Consider the following 19,229-nt stretch of genomic DNA (forward strand, 5'->3'; position numbering starts at 1 on the left):
TACGCACAAGTGAGTGAAACCCTGTAGGACTGAAACCCATGCAAAGTAGGTAGCTCTGCTGTGCTGCACAGTGCTTCTCCAGCCTGTGGCACCAGCGATGGCTGGGGAGGGGGAGCGTGCTCTGCTGGTGATGCCCCTGCCACCTGTCAGTCTGGCATGGGCCCCTTCTGGCCACCAATGTTTATGTGTAAATCTGTCATAGAAAGCCGGCTGTCAACAGAAAGGGGCTTCCCTGTCTGCTTTCTCCGGGGCTCCAGGTTGTTCTGGCTCTTCTGTAACAGCCTCTCTTCCCCGCTGGCAGCGAGCTGAGCTGCTTGGTGCTTCTGCCTCGCTGGGATGGCTCTGTCACCCCTGCACTCAGCTGCAAAAACTGCCGCTGGCTGCCTGGAGGCATTGCATGGCTCTTTCCTCACTCCTCCTTCCTGATCATGCTCATCCTCCTTTGGCTACCAGCGCTTGTGGCTGATGCAGCTAGGTTATGGCAGGTGAGCCCTTTTTAAAGCAGTTGGCCTTGAAGCCCTGAACTGAAAGTATTTTACTTGGGGCAGCTCCTCTGTCAGTGTGCCTGTATGCCAGGAACCTCACCCAGACTGTCAGCGCTCCAGTCTGAACCGTGCATGGAGAAGCCTGGCCATGGCCGGCAGGATAAATGAGCTGTCATGGGCACTGATGTGCTCGGAAAGGCATGAGGTGCTTTCCTAGAAAAGCTCGGCAGCTTTTTGTTGCTAGACATAAGGGTTTTCTACTACCGTTCATGCAAGTGTGGTTGGAGGTAGCTGTGTTATCTCAAGGAGATGAGGCATTGGGGTTTCAGTAGGCAGAATCCATTAAAAAAAACTGCCTCTGAATAGTTTCCCTCATCACAGTGTGCCCAAAATGTAAGAGAGGCTTCCTTGTGCCAAGCACTGGATGAGTACCTGTGAACAAGCAGCCCCAAGGGCTTGCTTTAAACAGACGAAATCTGCAAATAATAATCAGAAAATAGAATCCCACTGAAGTTTGTTGGATGAATTATCTGCACTGTTCTGCAAGTAAAATATTTGTACTTCAGTGGGCAGCTGACAGTTGGCTCTCCTAAGAAGAGTAGATCTTTGTAGCATGGTCTGTTTGATTCATCAGCCCTGGAGGCAAGCTGTGCCAAAAAAAAAAAAAAAAAAAAAAAACCAGCACAAAAGGCTCTTATCTCCTCTGGAAAGGCAGGTAGTGCCCGTTGGTTCTTGGTTCTTGCTGTGCTAGCCACCTGGAGATGTAGTGACTGCTGTGGGGTGGCTCCCGTCCGGGGCGAGGTGGGGGAAATTGCTGCTGGGAATAAAAGGAGAATGTCGGGGGGGGGCGGGTCCTGTCAGGAAACTGAAGAAATTACATGTCAAAACAGGAAAAAAACCCCTAGAAATTAATAGCTATTCATCAAGCAGTCCATCAGTCTGGAATACAGTTGTGCTTTCCTGATTTTCTGTGTTACTGTTCTTCAGTTGCTCTGTTACAGTGAGGTTGATACCAGCCACTACAAACGTTAAGAAAAATGGAACAGCAACCATTAGTAAATCCCTTTTCACATTTCTGCGCTGCTGGTTTTAGTAATCTACCCCCAATTTACCTATACAAATGAGGCAGGACTCTGTTAGAGCTGGACGGTGTCGTCCTCAGCCTCTCTGGAGGACTGCCTTTGGCACCGGAGCTGTAGCCATTGGCACTGGAACCTGCACTTCCCCTGCAGAAGCCAAGCAGAAATGGTAGAGCTGATGAAGGAAATCTCTTTGTGAGAACTGCTGCTGCTTCTGGAGTAAAGCTAGTGTTTGTCCTTGAAACTGAGGACCTGCTGTCCTCCTCTTGAGGTTGCAGAAACCGATTTTGCTTAAATAACATGAGTCTTCCGTTTTCCCTCTCACTCTGCTCTTAGGGTGCAGAGTGAGGAGGATTGCAACCACAGAACAGCAGAATTTTATTTTCCACAGTGTAGCTGCAAGGGCAGTTGGCAGCGGCAAGCCACAGCCTTTGATTTTGTGAGCTGGAAACAGCTGAAAAATCTGAATTTCAGAAACAAAAGGCTCAACCACTTTTAGCCTCAGAGGTTGTTCCTCAGGGCTTGTATGTGTTTCTCTCCCCATCCACCCAAGGCAGAGTGGAAGGGAGCATGGGGAAGCCCTGCTCCCTGTAAGGAGTCCCCAGGCAGCCCCCTCCTTGGGCTCTGGACTGTGGACAGGGCTGGGGGGAGCGGGGGATTCCTGGACTGATGGCTTCCCTCAGGAGAGCCGTCACAGCTGAAATCTGGTGCTTTAGCTGCCTGTACACTTGCCAGATCCATTTAGAGCAGAACTCATTTTGCTTTCAGGGGTAAGCAAAGGGGTTTTATGAATGCTGAATTATGTAAATGAGGGTCTGATTCTTTCTGTCTGTTCCAGGATGGAAACATTAATAGAAGAGCTGGGGGTCTCTGAAGCCAAGTACAAATGCTGTCCTCTCACAAATCTCCAGGATGAAGAGCAGCTCTCCTTTAGTCGGCCTAACTGCATTATCTTGCTGGACCTAGACTAGGTTTGGCCTGTGAAACCCTCCGTCATCCTTGCTGTCAGCAGCCCTACAGAAATGAATGTGTCTTCCAAATCAGCAACACACAGACCAGCCCAGAGAAAGCACTGATGCTTTTGTGGGGGAAAGGAAAATGAACAGTTTCTTTCTTAAGGTAAAACAGAGCCTTCTCTGGTTGTACGTTTCTAAATATTTGGCAGGAATAAAAACTGAAAAGCAGATGTCTTCGAGAAAAGGGTTAAATGCAGGGTTGTTCCTTCCCCGGGCTGCTCTGCGCGGTCAGGCTAACCCCAGCCCTCGGCTGTGTGAGGGGTCTGTACAAACACAGGTGCCGTTTTGCTGTTACCACCATTTCTGTCATCTAGTTCATTGAATCTTCCAGAGCAGAGCTTTCTACTGTAAAAACTGTTGAAGTAAAATAATAGTAGGGGATGGGGGGAAAAGAGTGGGGTGCTGCTATTGAGACCACTTTGGAGAGCAAGCAAGGCTTGAATCACTTGCTGTTGGGGAGCAGGGCCCGTGACTCGAGGTGCTTTCCCTGGAAAAGCTCATGCCAAGCAGCACCTGGAGCATGGCAGTGCTGCTCCACCAGCTTTACCCTCCATTTGCGCCTGCCGCAGATGTTCGAACACCTCAGGCCTTATCTGTCGAGTGTCTTGATCAGCACAGGCAGCTGGGAGCTCCAGTCCCACCCCACGGCCACCACCTGGGCTGGCCTCTGTGCCTGTGTGAGGTGAGCACTGTGGCCATTAAACCCCTGTGTGCAGATTTAGGGCTTATGTTCACGTGCTCTGTAAGAGCTGTCCCATGCCTTGCTTTCTCTTGTGGTGGGGCTGAAGGGCTAGGCCAGGTGCTGCCTGATGCCTTGGTGAGGGAGGGGGAAGGATTTTTGGTAGGTGACGTGTGTGCAAGTAGCTGAAAGCTGCAAACGCTTTTGTTTCTGCTGGACAAGGCACCATCCCTGCTGTGTCACCCTGCACGGAGCCGGGGGAAGGGACAGGAGACAAGGTGGCAGCGGCATGAGGAGCCCGGCGGGCTCCGTGCCCCACTGGGGAAGCAGGGTGGCAGTCGGGCTCTTGTGCCTGCGTGGTATCTGCAGGCACAGCAACGGTGTCGAAACCGGGCACGAGACCAAAGGGATGTGCCAGCTGCCCCGCGGTGAGGGGAGAACACCACCATTCCCACTCGGTTTTCTGTCACTTCAGATCTCCGTTCCAGCTAACAATTTTCTGGGCCGTGTGATATTGGCACGATCAAAGTCTGTCATGAAACGCTAAAGTCCAGAGGGATATGGATAAGAGGAAACGCAGAAATGCTTGAACATTACTCAAAAATATTTTAATGTACATGCTGTAGCCACATTAAAGAAGGGGAGAAAAATCTTACACAGATGAAAGACACCAAAGGATGTAATTTCACCATGCCGAAAGCTGTATATTTTGAAGTGACTGAAGCCAATAGCATCAAAATAGCTCTTTTTCTGGCATGCGAAAACCAGACCAAGAGGCATGAAAAAGGGAAAAGCAAGCATGTATTTAACCAATAGATTAAGCTGTTGTGATCCAGCAGGTAAAGAAGCATTCTTGTGTTTGTGGGGTTTTTTTAACAGGTATAAATTTGGTATAAATAATACTTTAAACAGTTCTATTTGTATATACCTAGTAGGCTGGAACAGCTGTAGTACGATAGGTAGCTAGTTAGATATTTACAGAGAATGACGACTGATGTAGAACATGACGGTAAGTATGAAACCCCTGCTGGGTACGGCGTTTGAGGAACACAGCAGTGCACATCGGCCAAAGGCAAGAGCGGTACCTGCCTCTTGTAACAAGGCGAGAGCTGCGAGGTCAGCTGCCTGTGACCATGCCCTCCGTGCTTACAGTGGCACACTGCAGCTAGCCAGCACCCAGCTTCTCCTCAGCCCTGCCTTCCTCGGTGCGGGAGCGAGGGCACTAGACCCCTGCCAAAAGCAGCCTCTCTTATCTCTCCCGTTTGTCTCAAGCCCTTGGAGAAAATACAGACAAGGTTCAGCTGAAGGACCAAAACTCCCAGACTCCACTGGCCACATACAGGTCTTGGCTACTTTCCAGAGCCCTCGTTATAGTCAGTGGAAGTCTTGATTATAGAGGTTAAGCCCAGCTACAGCAGATACCCAAGTCTAGTTGGCTTCTAGGCTGATAACGGGAGTTTAGATGTGGGCCATGTGTGGACATCTCCTACCTGGTGGTCCCTTTGCCAGTGTTGCTGGAAAAGCCCCATTCCTTAGTCCCTGTTAGATTTGCCTCTCACCAGACTCAAAAGCGTCAATAGGAGGGGTACAGCTGCTTGCCCAGAAATGAGCACTTAGTCAGAGAAGTTGTACGCAGTTTAGCAAATGCCTCTTTACGTTTTACTACCATCAAGGTAAACCACCCTCTTCTCGGTGGGTTTCTTACCTATTTTCCAACAGGCCATCTATTCCCACATGCTGTTATGGCTCCTGTCAGGGATGAGGCCAACTAAAGGGCAGAGCACTGCCCATGGTGATTCCTAAAGCCTCCATGGGATCCAGCCCCTGTGCCATAGATGCTGAACAGCCTCTGCTACTCTGTACTTAACTGAAGTCAGTGAGGTGCTGGAGGATGAAAGTAATGCAGGGAAACCTACATGACAGAAAAATACTGTACAGCAAAAAATGAAAGCTGGTATCTTCCCAGTGGGAGAATATTGAAGGAATATCAGAGGAAGGGAGAGGAGCCTGGAAAGAAACTGGAATCAGCAGGGTGGAGGAGGCTGGGGAGTGTATAAGAGGCAAATCCTGAAGCTGCAAAGTGACGGAGCAAGAAACCTTCCTGATACCGTTCTGGCCAGAACGTCACAGCAGGCTGAGCGGACCAGACCTCTCTGTTCACCTCAGAGCCAGACCGACGGCAGAGATGACTACCCTGCAGTGAGCAGAAAAGCAACCAGCGCAGCTAGGCTCCTGTCAGCAGGACCTGAGCAGATGTGGTCTTCATTCTCCCTAACGGAAACATGGTGGTGCAGCAACTACTTCAGAGAGAAACTGGCGGTAAATAGCGAAGGGAGGTGTAGTAGGCATCCTTAAAGAAATAGGAAGGAAACACAGGCCTGGCGGCAGGAATGACTGCAACGCAGAGCTTGTTCTTCCTGCCTCACAGAAACCCTGTCGTGAGCTAAAGCGGGCTGGCAGGCAGGGACAGCCTGTTCTGCCAGCCCATGCAACTTCTCAGTAGCCTCCCTCTGGGACCGCCCTCTGTGCCGAGAGGGAATTCACTCAAGTTCAGAATTCACTCAAGTTTCCACACGCAGGAGCTTGCACGCACCAGGGTCCTGTTTTCTGTTCCCAGGTTTAGTGAAGCTGTATTGCCACAAATACCTTCCCCCACTGAGCATTTGGGGGCTCCCTTCCAAGTGAGGGTTTTGCCAGCAAAGATGGGGCTAAGCTAAAAAAAAAAAAAAAAAAAAAAAAAAGAAAAAAAGGATCTCCCACTCTTTTCCCCAAGCGAAGCAGTTGCAGAGCAGCAAAGGCTGTCACAGACCATGCCAGAAAGGACATGAGTGAGCACTGCTACTCTGTCAGCACAGCCCTTTGTGCAGAGCCCAGCGCATTAGAAAGAATCAAACTAAAGCATCAGGACGCATGGCTGTTTCATACAGGTGCAGGGCTACACTGCATAGGTGAGGTATGTGTAGCTGCTTAGCTGTAGTCCAACTCTTTGCACAGATGCTTCACTGGAAGAACAAAGATTTTTGAGAAGCCCAGATCTGTGTCCGTGCATTTAATCAGCCACTAAGGTAGCAAGGTAGAGCACGTACCCTAGAAATGTTTTTTAAGCCCTTAAAAACCCCAAATCCCTTCTACTTTAAGTACCATGCCGCCTTAATGCAATATGTGTGGGAAGAGACAATGTGTCAAGACCTACATGGACCATACACAACAGACGTTCTGAGCATGACTTGTAAGAAACCCACTCCCAGTACAAAAAAGTACCCAAATACCAGACCAAGTCTCCCCCTAAGAAGGTGACAATGTTCTATTTACAAGAAAATACTGCTTCAGTTAAAAATGCTAAAAACCATTCTCCAGAGTTCATATAAAAATAATCATGTCTATGTATGCACATGCATATTTACATACATTTATGGCTTTCACACGCTTCAACTTTCTCCAGTAAATGAGGAAATACAAATACTCCATTTACTGCTTTATCTCCTCAAGGTTTTCAGCATCTGCTTCTCCAACTGATAAGGTGCCACTACCGTACTTTTTCACTCGGGTTTCTACTCTGGTAAGTCTCTGTTTCACCTTTTGTTGAGATGAGGTGTACTCTGCCAGGAGCCTCGCAAACCTGGTCTGCAGCGTATCCAGAGCTGTTTCAAGTTTTTCTACTTTTTCTTCCAAGTCTTTTGGGTCAGCTCCTGCTTTTGCTGCTTCCTCATCTATTAAGTTGTCTTTCATCAGAATTTGTCGCCCTTTCTCTTCCAAAGCCTTTTTGGCTTCTGGATATTCTGTGAGGGCTTCCATTAAATCATCTTTAGACAAGCAGAACAAATCCGAATAACCAATACTCCTTATGTTGGCTGTCCTCCTGTTGCCAGATTTGCTGCCTTTGATGTTTAGGATGCTGATTTCACCAAAGTAGCTGCCATCGCTTAGGACTACAAATTGGGTTATGCCATCATCTGCCACCACAGCCAATTTTCCCTCTTTAATAATGTACATTTCTCTCCCAATATCTCCCTTTTTGCAAATGTAGTCCCCAGGACTGAAGACCGTAGGTTTCAGTTTCAGCACCAGCTCAATGAGAAGTCCAGCTTCACAATCCTGGAATATACGCACTTTCCTCAGCGTGTCCAAATGGACATTGATGGCAATTTCAGCCTTCAACTTGTCAGGTAGATTTTTGAGAACCTCCTTCTCATCCACTGTTTTCTTGTTGGTCCAGAGGTAATCAAACCACTTAATAACCCTGGCTTCCAAATCCTTAGTCACTTTTCGGAAATGCATGTACTGTTTAATGGAATCCACTTTGGCCTGGAACTCTGCCCTGGAGGCGTTCATGTTGGAAATCATGGAGCCCACGTTACCGACAATGGTAGCGAAGATGAGCACGCCCACCAGGAAGTCAATGACCACAAAGAGATACTCTTCATCTTTCACCGGGGGAGGTGTTTCTCCGATGGTTGTCAGCGTAAGCGTTGACCAGTACAGACTGTAGATGTACTTTCTAGACAGGCGCCCGTACTCTGGAATGGACACATTGGGGTAGACCCAAGAGTCAGTTCCAAATCCAATGAGCTTCGAAATTGCAAAGTATATACATGCGTTCCAGTGGATGATGATAAGAATGTATAAGACAAGATTTCCAATGCGAAACATGTTTGGATAGTTTGTCCTCGTTTCAGTACGGTCAAAAAACTCAAACAGCCGAGAAATCCTCAGCAGGCGGTTAAATCGCAGTTCAGGGTAGTTCAAACCAACCTTTAAATATGCCAGGTCTGTTGGCAGAAGAGACAGCAAATCTAGTTTGAACTGCAGAGTTTCGGTATAATGATCTCGTAATTTCTTTTCATCCTGAACTAGCAAGCCTTGCTCGAGGAAGCCTTCAAAGAATAAAAATACATATTTTCCTTGTTAGAATGAAAATACCGTCAACAGTACTGAGTGACTTACATTTCAGATATCTGAGAACATTAAAATTTGTACTGTTCTGCGTAAGACATTGATATACTATAAGTTCATTTAATGAAAAACATTTAAGTGCAAATTTAAATACTTAACTGAGTTTCAGAGAAGACATATAATGATAAAGAGCAGTGACTCTATAATTGCCACAGTGCTCCCTACAGTTTTCCACCCTATTCTGGGATAGCTGTATCTTTTTCTTTTAGTTATCTTTGCAAAACTGTCTGTTGTTTTTCATGAATCATTGGCATGAGTCATAACTGAAGTTAAGCAAGTGTTAAGCACTTGTGTATAAAATCGGAGTGGAATATTTTTAAATAAATACCAAGAATAAGTACGCATAATGGATTGATGGAAATCTTTCCAAACAATATAAATAACCTTGAGAAAAAGAAATCCAGTTTTTTCCCCGCCCCAAGCTATGGTTTTCCTCTTGTGCCCAATATTAAAGCTGACAGGATTTTCCTTTTCATTTGGGGAAAACCCTCTGCAACTTTTTTGTGTTTCTAGTGAGAGAGCTACTAAGCAGAATTTTGTATATTGGTATTTCTTCACCCGAAGACTTTGGAAAGTATTTTAGAGTCTAAAAAATTATAAGAAGACATAAACTGCGGTAAGAGACCTTAAAGCAGACTGCATCTGTGTAAGAGTTCCCAGAGAAAGGCTGCCTGAGCAGTACAGCCGCAGTGCTGTTTTGTACCTTTGAAAGCTCAAGGCCCTGGAAACGTTCACAGGGAACAGCCTATGCACTGCAAGATACTTGATGCAATTGCGGGTGGGGATCAACCGCCTGCCCGCTAGGCCAGCCAGGAGAAGTCCACTGAGAGAAAAGCAAACCATTCCTTATGTATGGGGGATTATCACATTTTGTTAATCCCTTAGCAATCTACAAGCAGCAGTTTTCTCAGGGAAGCATCTGCTGAGAAAGACCAAGCTGCATTTCTTTGTGCCCTGCACAGCCCAGCTGTACTTCTGTTATGTGCGTGTGTGTAACTGCACATGTCTATGTGTGTATCTGGATATCTGCAAACTGATGGTGACTACAAATGGAAGTAGTTCCTGTGCCATGAATGTATTACCTCCCAGAAAACTACTGAAAAAGCTGGTCAAATATTAAGAGTCATGCAACTGAACAGAAAAGTTGGCCAGGCAGATGAATTTCTGACTCAAAATTATTAAAAATAACCTTGAAAACACCTTCCTCCTGAAGGGAGATAAAAGCTCCTCAGCTCTTTTTTTGCCTCCCTCACAGAACTGAAGTCCTATAGTAAAAGCTTTTGAAAGCATCAAAACATAGGGTATGCTAAACACAACCAGCCACTGAGAGACATGGATCTTTTCTGCTCCACAGTGCACAGTCACCACATAGGTGAAACACAGTGAAACTGGCCCTGCAGCTAGACAGGAATGCACCACAGAGGAGCTGATGTGGACCACGATAGTCGCAGGGCTACCCAGGTCCCAGTTGAAAGCCTGTCTCTGCCCTTAGACAGCAGGGAGTCACACTCCTCCCCAGAAGCTTCCAGGACCTCTGCCTCAGGGCAGGTGGACCTTGCAGGCTGTTAGAAAAAGGCAGCAGGCACAGACAGAACGAGGAGGCATTGTTAAGAGAGCTGACAAAGATCTCGGCACCTAAAAGAAGCTACCTCCTTATCTGAGTGCCTGAAACTGCAGCAGACACCTGTACCTAAGTGTTCAAGGGATCTCTGCAGCAATTCTGCAGTTCCAATCCAGGCCTGCAAAGCTGACCTTCCAACCACGCTTTAACGGCCATACAATCATTACTAGGACAGCCTACGGAAATTTTGTAACTTGCATTGCCTGGACATGTCCAGTTTCTGCTCGTTTTTTTTCCCATTACGATAACAGGTATAACTGCAGAAGAGAAATTCAGTTGGCACAGTCAACATTTTAACCACACAAAGAAGATGAAGCCCCCCTGCCCCGCTTCAAATATAGCGGTCTTGTGATTTAGGCTGCTATCTGAAATAGACTTCCTTGTTGAACAAGGTGCTTGCTAAGTTTAAGAATTTGGATTGCCATGAGTTGACTGCATCCCAACATGACAGCATTTTAGCCTCTGTCTTGTAATTATGTTTACAACTTCTCACAAGCCATAACTAATGTCAAGCTGTCAGCACGGTTTAAAAAAAAAATCAAAATAAATGTGAAAATAAAAGATTTAAAGGAACTCTCATTTTTATAGTGATCAGTGTGGTTTTGGACCCTTTCAAGGCACATTTTGGGGATGCATCCATACCAGTAAATAGAACAAGCCAGGAAACGTTTTCTGGCCCTGAGACCAGCTGCCATGACAGCTTCTATTCACATGTAAGTTCTCCCAGCCCCCTTCAGAAATGATACCGTGAACAACACCCAACCTCTGCTGTCCTTCCAGCTGTGCCCAGACACTGCCTGAGAGTGCTAGCTGGCACACACCAACGCTCATGCACCAAAGTACATCAAGGGCTATTCTAGCAATTTAATGGTGTGGATCACTGTATGTGATTGCTTAGGCCTATATTATGGCCTTGTTTAGCTTAAAACAGATCTCCTTTTAAGGCTAGAATCTGTATTGGCTGGGCATGCTCCTGAGCTACAGAAACAGGGACAGGATGCTGAAGGTGACACGGCACAGCCCTCGCAGATCCTTTAGGTTCACACTTCCTTCAGGAAGGCAGGACCTAAGCAGAGGTGCCTGGGTTAATCCCACCCCATCACCCTCCTTGGTTGCCCCTACACCACCAGCAGGCAGTGGGAGACCCAGCCAGGCCCCGGCAGGGGCTGCAGGGACAGTTGGTGGCAGAGGGGCAGCCTTGCAGGTTCCAGCAGAAGGCTGCAGGCTCTAGGCTGAGACGGGTGCCAGGTCTTGCACTTGACCAACTCAATCATCACTTCTGAGCAGGATGCTGCACAACTTGGCTAAGAAAGCAGCACTTGTGGGCTGCTGTTGGTTTCTTGCTCACAAGAGCACAAACAATATACCATGATCACGACAAGCAAAGTGCCTTATTCTCCCTTCCCCATGCAGCAGCTATTTCAGTCAGCACTTGGCATGCCTGGCAGGCACTGACAGAACTGAATTTTGAGGTAAGTGAAGTGCAGATGTTGGGATGTCCAGCCTTAAAACAATCCAAGCTGATCAGACACTTCATCTCCCCAGAGTCCCCACTATTGGGCTGTGCTGGAGACGGGATACTACGCTGGTCAGACTCCACAGGAATTTCTGCTTCCAGCGTTTGTACCCATGCTGTATCTGAAAACACTGTAAAACCCCAGAAGGACTCACCTGTTCTGAATCTGACAAGCATGTCAATAACATAGATGATATCGGAGCTATAATCCAAGAACACCCATAATTTAAGATGGTCAGCTTGTAGCTCATCAAAGCAGGCTCTAAAGAAACAAGGACAGACAAACAAGAAACATTTACACCAACTGCATAAGCAGAGTACCTGCAATGTGTGTCCTAGCAGCATGTTGGCGCACATTACTGGCACTGAAGAATTACAGGCAGGGTATCCCCATGCCTAGACATCTGCACACTAGAACAACGTCTAAACAGAAACTAGGATCCTTCAGAATTAAAAGGTGTTCAGGCCAGGAACAAAACTTAAACGCATATATGCCACACAAGTGCACTTATATAGGAGGAATGCACACATCTGTACAATTAAACACGCATCAGATTTCATGGGATACACATGTCCATTAAGACAATTCCCAAATACAAGATCTGGTTTTGAATGGTAAGCCATCCTCATTTCTCCTCACCATTTTTTTTTTCTTTGACTCAAACTGATTTCCGCATTTTGCAAGGGCAAATAAATGCTCGAGTAAAATCTTCCTCCCCTTCAAATATCTATAGATGCATGATACTAATTTAAGATGACCCAGCGCTGCCGACACCCCTCCCTTCTGTTCTCTACTGGGTGATGAGAAGACCTGTCTCTAGCAGTGGTTACTGAGCCTGCAGTGGCCAAGGCATACCTCTGCATCTAGCCAGGAGGTGGCACACAAAGGCCACAGCCAGCTGCTCACAAGGACTTTTGTTGCAAGTTACTACAAACTGGTTTTAGACAAAAAGGTAAAAAAGAAACATCGGTCATCTATTCTCAGTGGTATGTATATCATATATCCCTATGGGTATATGAACTGTAAATCTTCTAGGTAACTCACCCAAAAAATACTGCAGGGAGATTAGAGGATGATTTATATAGGAAACACAATGAGACACTGAATTTGAAACCTAAAATTATTAACTTAAATCCATACCTGCACACGAGCATACACCAGTTATAGAACACGGGTGCTGCAATTATGGTCAGCCAGTTGTAGTAAATATTGCTTGAAGGATCTAACACAAATATCTCTTTTTTCTTCCTGTAAAGTGAAACGTGCAGATTTACACTAGAAATGGAATGAAGTGACCTGCTGGATCTCCCTCTTCTGGAGGCAGCATATCTCATGATGAACACACAGCTGCCTAAGAGAAAGTATCCGTGCAGGCAGCTCTAGATGAGATACCAAATATCAGCTTCATCCTATCTGCTTCACCCAACTTTGGAAAAAGTAAGAATTCACATTGCCCAGGCTGAAAACCACCTTTGGAAGCAGTTCCTAACTACATGTCCCTAAGCCTACATTGCACTTGCTACCATATACATACATACAAACTTCCAGTATATTACTCTAACATACTCCTTAACTGTGAAGTCTACTCAAATGCATATTTTTATATGCTATCATCATTATTTTTAATGACTATTAATACTAAATTGTACTACACTTGGGTCAGCTTTGGGGGAGCAAAACAAGAGCAGGATCCATTTCTGTTAAAAGCATTCAAATTATCTCGGTTAATGAACTGCACCATATTAAGCAATTAAATATGCTAGTCAGTGTAACACCTAAAGTTATTAGTAAATCTGTAATTTTCTACATGTAAGATTTTTGCTCCTTGTCCAAACCAGACTTTTGGTTCATCTGCTCTGAATCATTATGGACATTGTGGAACAATGAAAAGCCTGTGTAGATCTGCAAAGCAGGCTGCTGTCCTAAAATGCCCTCATAGTAAAAAAGTGATTTTCAACAGCAAATCAAAGCAGCCAGAGATAGCTGAATTCCCTTTTACTGACCTAGGAAGCTGTTTGTGACAAGTCTAAACATAGGTCTTAAAGATGCAACAAGTTTTTTGAGCAGTTGCATCTTTCCAAAGGGGAAACATATTAAAGATTTGACAGTTCTGCAACCTACAGAACAATAATTGTCATGGAAGTGTAACAATGAAATGCCACACCATGCCTTGTAGTGTAGGAGGTGTGTTACAAGCACACATTCATTCTTTATACTTACTCTTCTTTTTTTTTATCATCTTTTTTGTCATCTTTCTTGTCATCTTTCTTTTCCTCTTTCTTGTCATCTTTCTTTTCCTCTTTCTTTTCCTCTTTTTTTTCCTCTTTCTTTTCCTCTTTAACCTCTTTCTTTTCTTCCTTTTTTCTGTACAACATAATGTAAGGCTTAGCAATATTACCAATATTCTAGCAGTTAAGAGAGAGGGTGGATGCTGAGGTACAGGAAACTAAACTAGACTCTGGACAGAGCAGGACAGGGATCCAACTGGTAACAATGGTTTGCAGGCTGGGACCTCTCAAATACCACCACACCATCACATCAGATAACCAGCTGGCTGATTCTGCTCATTAGTCACCCACACTTTCCTGACCTTTGCAGACATCAGTTTACCTGGCTGACTTTAATTAAATGCTTCCAGTTTGTTTCTTTCTTTAGAATCAGGCATTTAAAATCTACCAAATGATAATAGAATTTCAAATGGACTAAAAAACTGTCAATATTCTTTGCATATCCAAAACCTCATAGTGACTGCCTGAAGCTTTAATGGTAATTAAATGAAATAAGGCTGAATTTCCTCTCACAGTTCTTCAAAAGCAACATAGCTATAATTAATTAATTACCTCTGGCTTCAACAATTGCCTTGGAGAAGAATCCCAGTCAATGTCTGAACAAAAGCAGCAAATGCAGAGAAAAGAGGCGTGTCGCATTTAACTACAGAGTAGTTATTTTAGAAATGATTTACAGTCAAAATGATTAAGCCAACCTGTTTCAGATCTCCACAGTTGAGACCTACTGTATCTATGAGATAATCCATACCTCGTACTCCATATTTACAAGATGATCTGTGCCCTAAAAGCAATTTTTTCTTTCCATCAACTGCAAAGGAAGAATGGGTTGCCTAGTTCAGATGCAGGTGTCTGTGTTTGCTCAGACATTCTTCTCCATTTGCTAAAAAATGCTGAGATCTTGCACACCTCAAGCTGACCAACACCACCGAAACCTTTAAAATTATACACTGCAAGGGAGCATAATTGGAGGAGGAAAGAACCTTTGGGTTGACCAATCTTCTACTTACACATGCATCTCAACTCAAAAAAGCAGTTTTCCATTTACCAAGGCTAATTTCTACACAGCAGTGGCATCTAAAGCCAATACTTGTTCTCTGGCCCAAGATCTCCTACAAACTCATCTGTCAACTACATGTATCTTTCATAAGTGAGTTTCTTCTGTTTCTGTGGCCTCTGTTCATCTTTCCATTGTGTAACTCCCAATTTATCATATTCTCACCTACTTGTAGTCTGGTGGTGGAAGTCACTCAGAGGAAAAGGTCGGCCGTAATCAAAAACTTGAAAGCATCACCTACAGTTCCCCGAAGGCAGGTATTCTTAGGTGTTTAACATAATGAAAATCCTGAAGCTTTAAAAAGACCCGCATCTTTTTTATCAGTGCTACTGAGTAAACTGGAATCCAGTAACTAATAAAAGTGTTATTTGTGTCTGCCGTCTTTGATAGCAATACAGTGGCATCCATTCTGTGTTTCCAGCACATTAAAAGGAGCATGCACCTTCAGACTTAGAAAACATATCTTCATCAGCCCCTGTAAAAACACTGTCATAATCTTTGAATGAGTCAAATATTTGCATTTCTCATCTGTCATGTAGTTTTCAAATCAAGTATGTTTCACACTGTCAGGCAAGTAGACAGGCAGGTGTTGTCTTCATTTAAAAATTATGAAACATTGGAAGGATCAAAGTTTTGCCCAAGGTACATGAGTCATTGTCAGACACAGAGTAAGAAAGCAGCACTTCCATCTTAATTGGTCCTTTGGGCCCTGACTAGGAGGCTAAGCTCCAGGATTTTTGCACTTTTTTTATACCAATGTGAATAAAATTCTGCACATTTCTGTCACCATTCACCGCACGCTGATTTTCCTTTTTAATAAAAGTTATGCAAACCAAACTAAAAAGTTGCTTGAGGAAAAGGAAGACCTCTTGTTCAGGTATGTGCACAGAGATTTTGCAGCATCATTTAAAATGTACAGTTTGAACTAGCCCATGATGGAACTATTTGGAGAAAAAACCAAGATTTTCCCAGCACTATTTCTGACATAATCAGAAACTGTCCTGATTATTTTTAATTTTTGTTTTCATCTGGAAAGCAATGAAAAAAAAAATCACTGTCATCATGTGTGCAAACAGATCTGCTGCTGGATGCTACAGAGCAGGTGCGTCCTCAGCTGTGGTCTAAGACTTGCAACATACATTGGTGTTGGGTGATTTTAAATTACAGGAGCTCTTCACCTTTTCATGAGATTTCTCTTTGGTGTAACAACGTGAAATATCTTGTCAAATACATAAAACAGGCTCCAAAGCTTCTGTCAGAGCTTCTGTTGCAATGCAAGTCTTATTACGTTGCCTGTCACTTCCTCTACATCTACACCAACAATAACTGCTGAACTGAAACACACATTTTAAGAAGACTGTTAGTTTTCATTTAGACTGCACACGTGAGTGTTTTCTTGGTACCCTGATCAGTACCCACTTCTCATTTGACAGCTTGACATTCGGGGGGCACTTGATTTGCAAAAAGGGACTAGTGTGTTACAAGAAGAAAATCACTATTAGAAAACCAGTATATGAATATCACCTAAAAACCAAAGAATTAATAAATCAATCAGCAATACAGTAAAATCAGCCAGCTGAACTAGAGGAGGTAGGGACTAAATGCTTAATCAAATTCATTCCTTGAGAGGTAAGGGTAACTTCAGACAAAAACAAGTTCACAGGGAGCAAGAAGGATGCTTTTCATACTAAGAAAATTAGATCTTTCTTTATAATTAAACTATATTCTCGGGAAAGGCTCAGGAAGAGATAAGGAGTCTATACTACAAATGTTACTAGGCTGGAAATAGGAAAAGAGAAGGAACTAGTGGCAGAAAGGTGTTTGGGAGTTACCAGTACTTACTCTTCGTTGGTGTTGTTGCTATAGTTGACATTAAGCCTGGCCAAGGGCCAGTGACTGCAGCAGGTTAAATAAAACACATTAAAGAGTGTAAAGACTGTTGGTATTTCATACACGTGTTTAGCAACACGACAGCCTGACTTACTAGCTTCTCACATATGCACTGATGAGATTAGGAAGGTCAACTTTGACTGCCGTGATAAGCGCCTTTGCATAACTACTTCAAGGGGAGCTGTTTCTTTTTACCTCGTGCTGATGTCTGAAGCTTGTTCTTAGGTGTATTAGTGCATGGCAACATGCATCTGACTAATTTTAGCTCTGTACTCATCTGGCTACTTTTTTTTTTTTTTTTTTTTTTTTAAGCTTTCTTCAATCCTTTCAAGTATTCACAGATGCAGTGTCAAGACTTGTGGATCATTAACAAGCACACCTGCCAGAATTAAGCCTTCACGGTAGAACAACTAGGAGTTACTGTCACGTGGCAACAGTGTAAAACTGAGAAGGCAAGGATACTCCCAAATTCACTTCTAATAGCCTTATATAGAGGTTTGTTGGCCCAGGATCAATGTTGTCCTCTCTAATTACTTCAAGTCTGCCGTCGCTACTGTTCCAGACTTCTGAAAATTCAGTCTGGTGAATTCAACAAAATGTACTTTTGAGCTAATTTCTAAGGAGTAGATCAAGTGAAGGTAACAAGGCTGTGCTGGACCACAACAAATCAAGGTAACCTGCATCATGCACAGCTCTTCAAAGGTTCTTGCTTTAATCTGAATTACTAGCTGATATTTTGAAACAAATCAACTCATTACTTGCTTACCCACCAATCTTTATGCAAAAAAACATGGGGTTCTATGCTTCAAAGCATAATGAAAAATAGAAAGTCAACTTACATCTTGGGACTTCATTTTTCTCTTTTAGCTGGAGTTGTTTAAAACACTGTATCATGTATTTATAAAGTAGTAATAATTTATCGAGTCAAAAGACTGTAAACACATAAAGGTTTCTCTTGCAAGCTTCTGTTGTTTTATTGGAAAAACTTTAAGACTGAACTTGTCTTCCATACCAAAGACTATGTGCCAGTAAGTTAAGTCAGCAGCCAGATTTTCTCATTTTTGCATCAGAAGCCTTCTGTAATGTTAGCAGCTGAACACCTAAGTAGGTGTAACAAAGCCATGACACATTTTGCACAACTGTGTTTGGAGTTTCCTAATGCTTGCAGATAATGTGCATAATATTAACGTCCTGAAAAGCCACAACTAGCAACAACCTAGACTCTTGAAATTGAAATTGCATTCATCTTCAGCAGAGAGGAGTTTAGCAACATCAAGTTGCACAGGTAGCATATGATAAAATTCCACTTCTAAGAAACCATTCTACCTGAAGCAGCATGATCAGAATCCTCTACTTCAAGATCTTTGCCACAGTGTGTTTGAGTGGGAAAGAGAAATTCAGCTGAAAGCTGCAACACTTCTGTTAGATGAAGATCCCGGGCAGCATTAGATATCCTGTTCATCTCCCACACTAAGCTCCTTACCCTCTTCTTAAAATAAAACTTACATCCTAATCACCAAGAAAATGCCATAACCTCAGTCATCTTCGTTTAAAGTATAAACACATCTTCTTACCTGTTTACTCCCCCAGGGCGCTCACGCATACCCAGAAAGGAGCGTATGTTACTTTGCCTACTGGACACTTCTATGAGCTCTGGCCCTCGGATACGTTCTAGGAAAGAATCGGGTCTTTGGTCTTCGTGGTGCAGATGTCTTGTGGCCCATGACCTCACAGATATGACAAATCGTGACAGCCTGCACAGAACAGACATACAACATTGAACCAGACAAGAGCATCAGATGGCTCCAAACATCCCCGCAAAGAGTAGCCCAGGAGGATTTTTCTCCACCTGCCTACAAAATTCAATTTGATGCATTACCTGTGTGAACTCAGTCACTTCCCACAATTTCATACACCACATTTTGCAATGGATCAGGAAAGTATCTCACACATCAGTTCCTAGTCTACTCTACCAGCACCTCAGGAGCAAGAGAAGAATATTCTTGTCAAGTGGGGGCAAACCAAGTGCTTGGGGTGGGGCAGTTGACTACTGACAAACTTCTGACATGGTAACGGGGGAATCCTGGTCTGACAGAATTAGGAGATATAAAATGCTCACAGGATCACATGCTCAAGGGCTGGTACACACAGTGGAAATAAAAACTGAATAGCTGGGTGAGGGAGGATGGGCTTTGGAATAAGGAATGATAAAATTTCAGCCACGTTCCCTGTGTTTTTAAAGGGTCTGTCTGCAAACGTATTAATTGACTATCACATATAAACCTGTCTAATGCATGGGGAGCATTATTTCCTCATCCTAGATTTCTAGCAGAGCACTGAAATGAGCTAAGCAAACAATCACGACAGCATAATTAAATTATCACTGTATCAATATGTATCTCTCTACTCACAATTCACATTATGCATGTTTACAATGCTTTCTGACAAAGTTCAAAAGGAAACATCTTTCTGAAAAATTGAGAATAATGGAGACTGAAATCTACAAAAGTTATTGTATTTATTACCCACACAATATATTATTTCCTATCAGCAGTCTAGTTTAGAGAAAAGTGGTGTTAATTCAGGTTTCCCAAACTTGGCCTCAAAGACAGCATAATGAAATCCTGAACAATGCTTAAGTTCTTAG

At 43.9% G+C, this 19,229-nt stretch overlaps 1 protein-coding gene across 3 annotated transcripts in view; it reads right to left on the minus strand.

Moving 5' to 3' along the window:
• Window positions 1-1,325: 1,325 nt before the first annotated feature.
• CNGA3 (cyclic nucleotide gated channel subunit alpha 3) overlaps window positions 1,326-19,229 on the minus strand; it is a 42,933-nt gene continuing 25,029 nt past the window's right edge. For all 3 annotated transcript variants that reach the window (XM_027788256.2, XM_005228684.4, XM_055801389.1), the window contains exons 4-9: window positions 18,157-18,336; window positions 16,535-16,588; window positions 13,571-13,714; window positions 12,491-12,598; window positions 11,505-11,611; window positions 1,326-8,133 (exon numbers count right to left, since the gene is read on the minus strand). In XM_027788256.2, coding sequence (XP_027644057.1) covers window positions 6,728-8,133; window positions 11,505-11,611; window positions 12,491-12,598; window positions 13,571-13,714; window positions 16,535-16,588; window positions 18,157-18,336 — 1,999 coding nt within the window. In that variant the 3' untranslated portion in view covers window positions 1,326-6,727. The remainder of the gene's footprint in view (window positions 8,134-11,504; window positions 11,612-12,490; window positions 12,599-13,570; window positions 13,715-16,534; window positions 16,589-18,156; window positions 18,337-19,229) is intronic.

This window comes from Falco peregrinus, chromosome 4 (assembly GCF_023634155.1).
Source record: "Falco peregrinus isolate bFalPer1 chromosome 4, bFalPer1.pri, whole genome shotgun sequence".
NCBI lineage: Eukaryota > Metazoa > Chordata > Aves > Falconiformes > Falconidae > Falco > Falco peregrinus.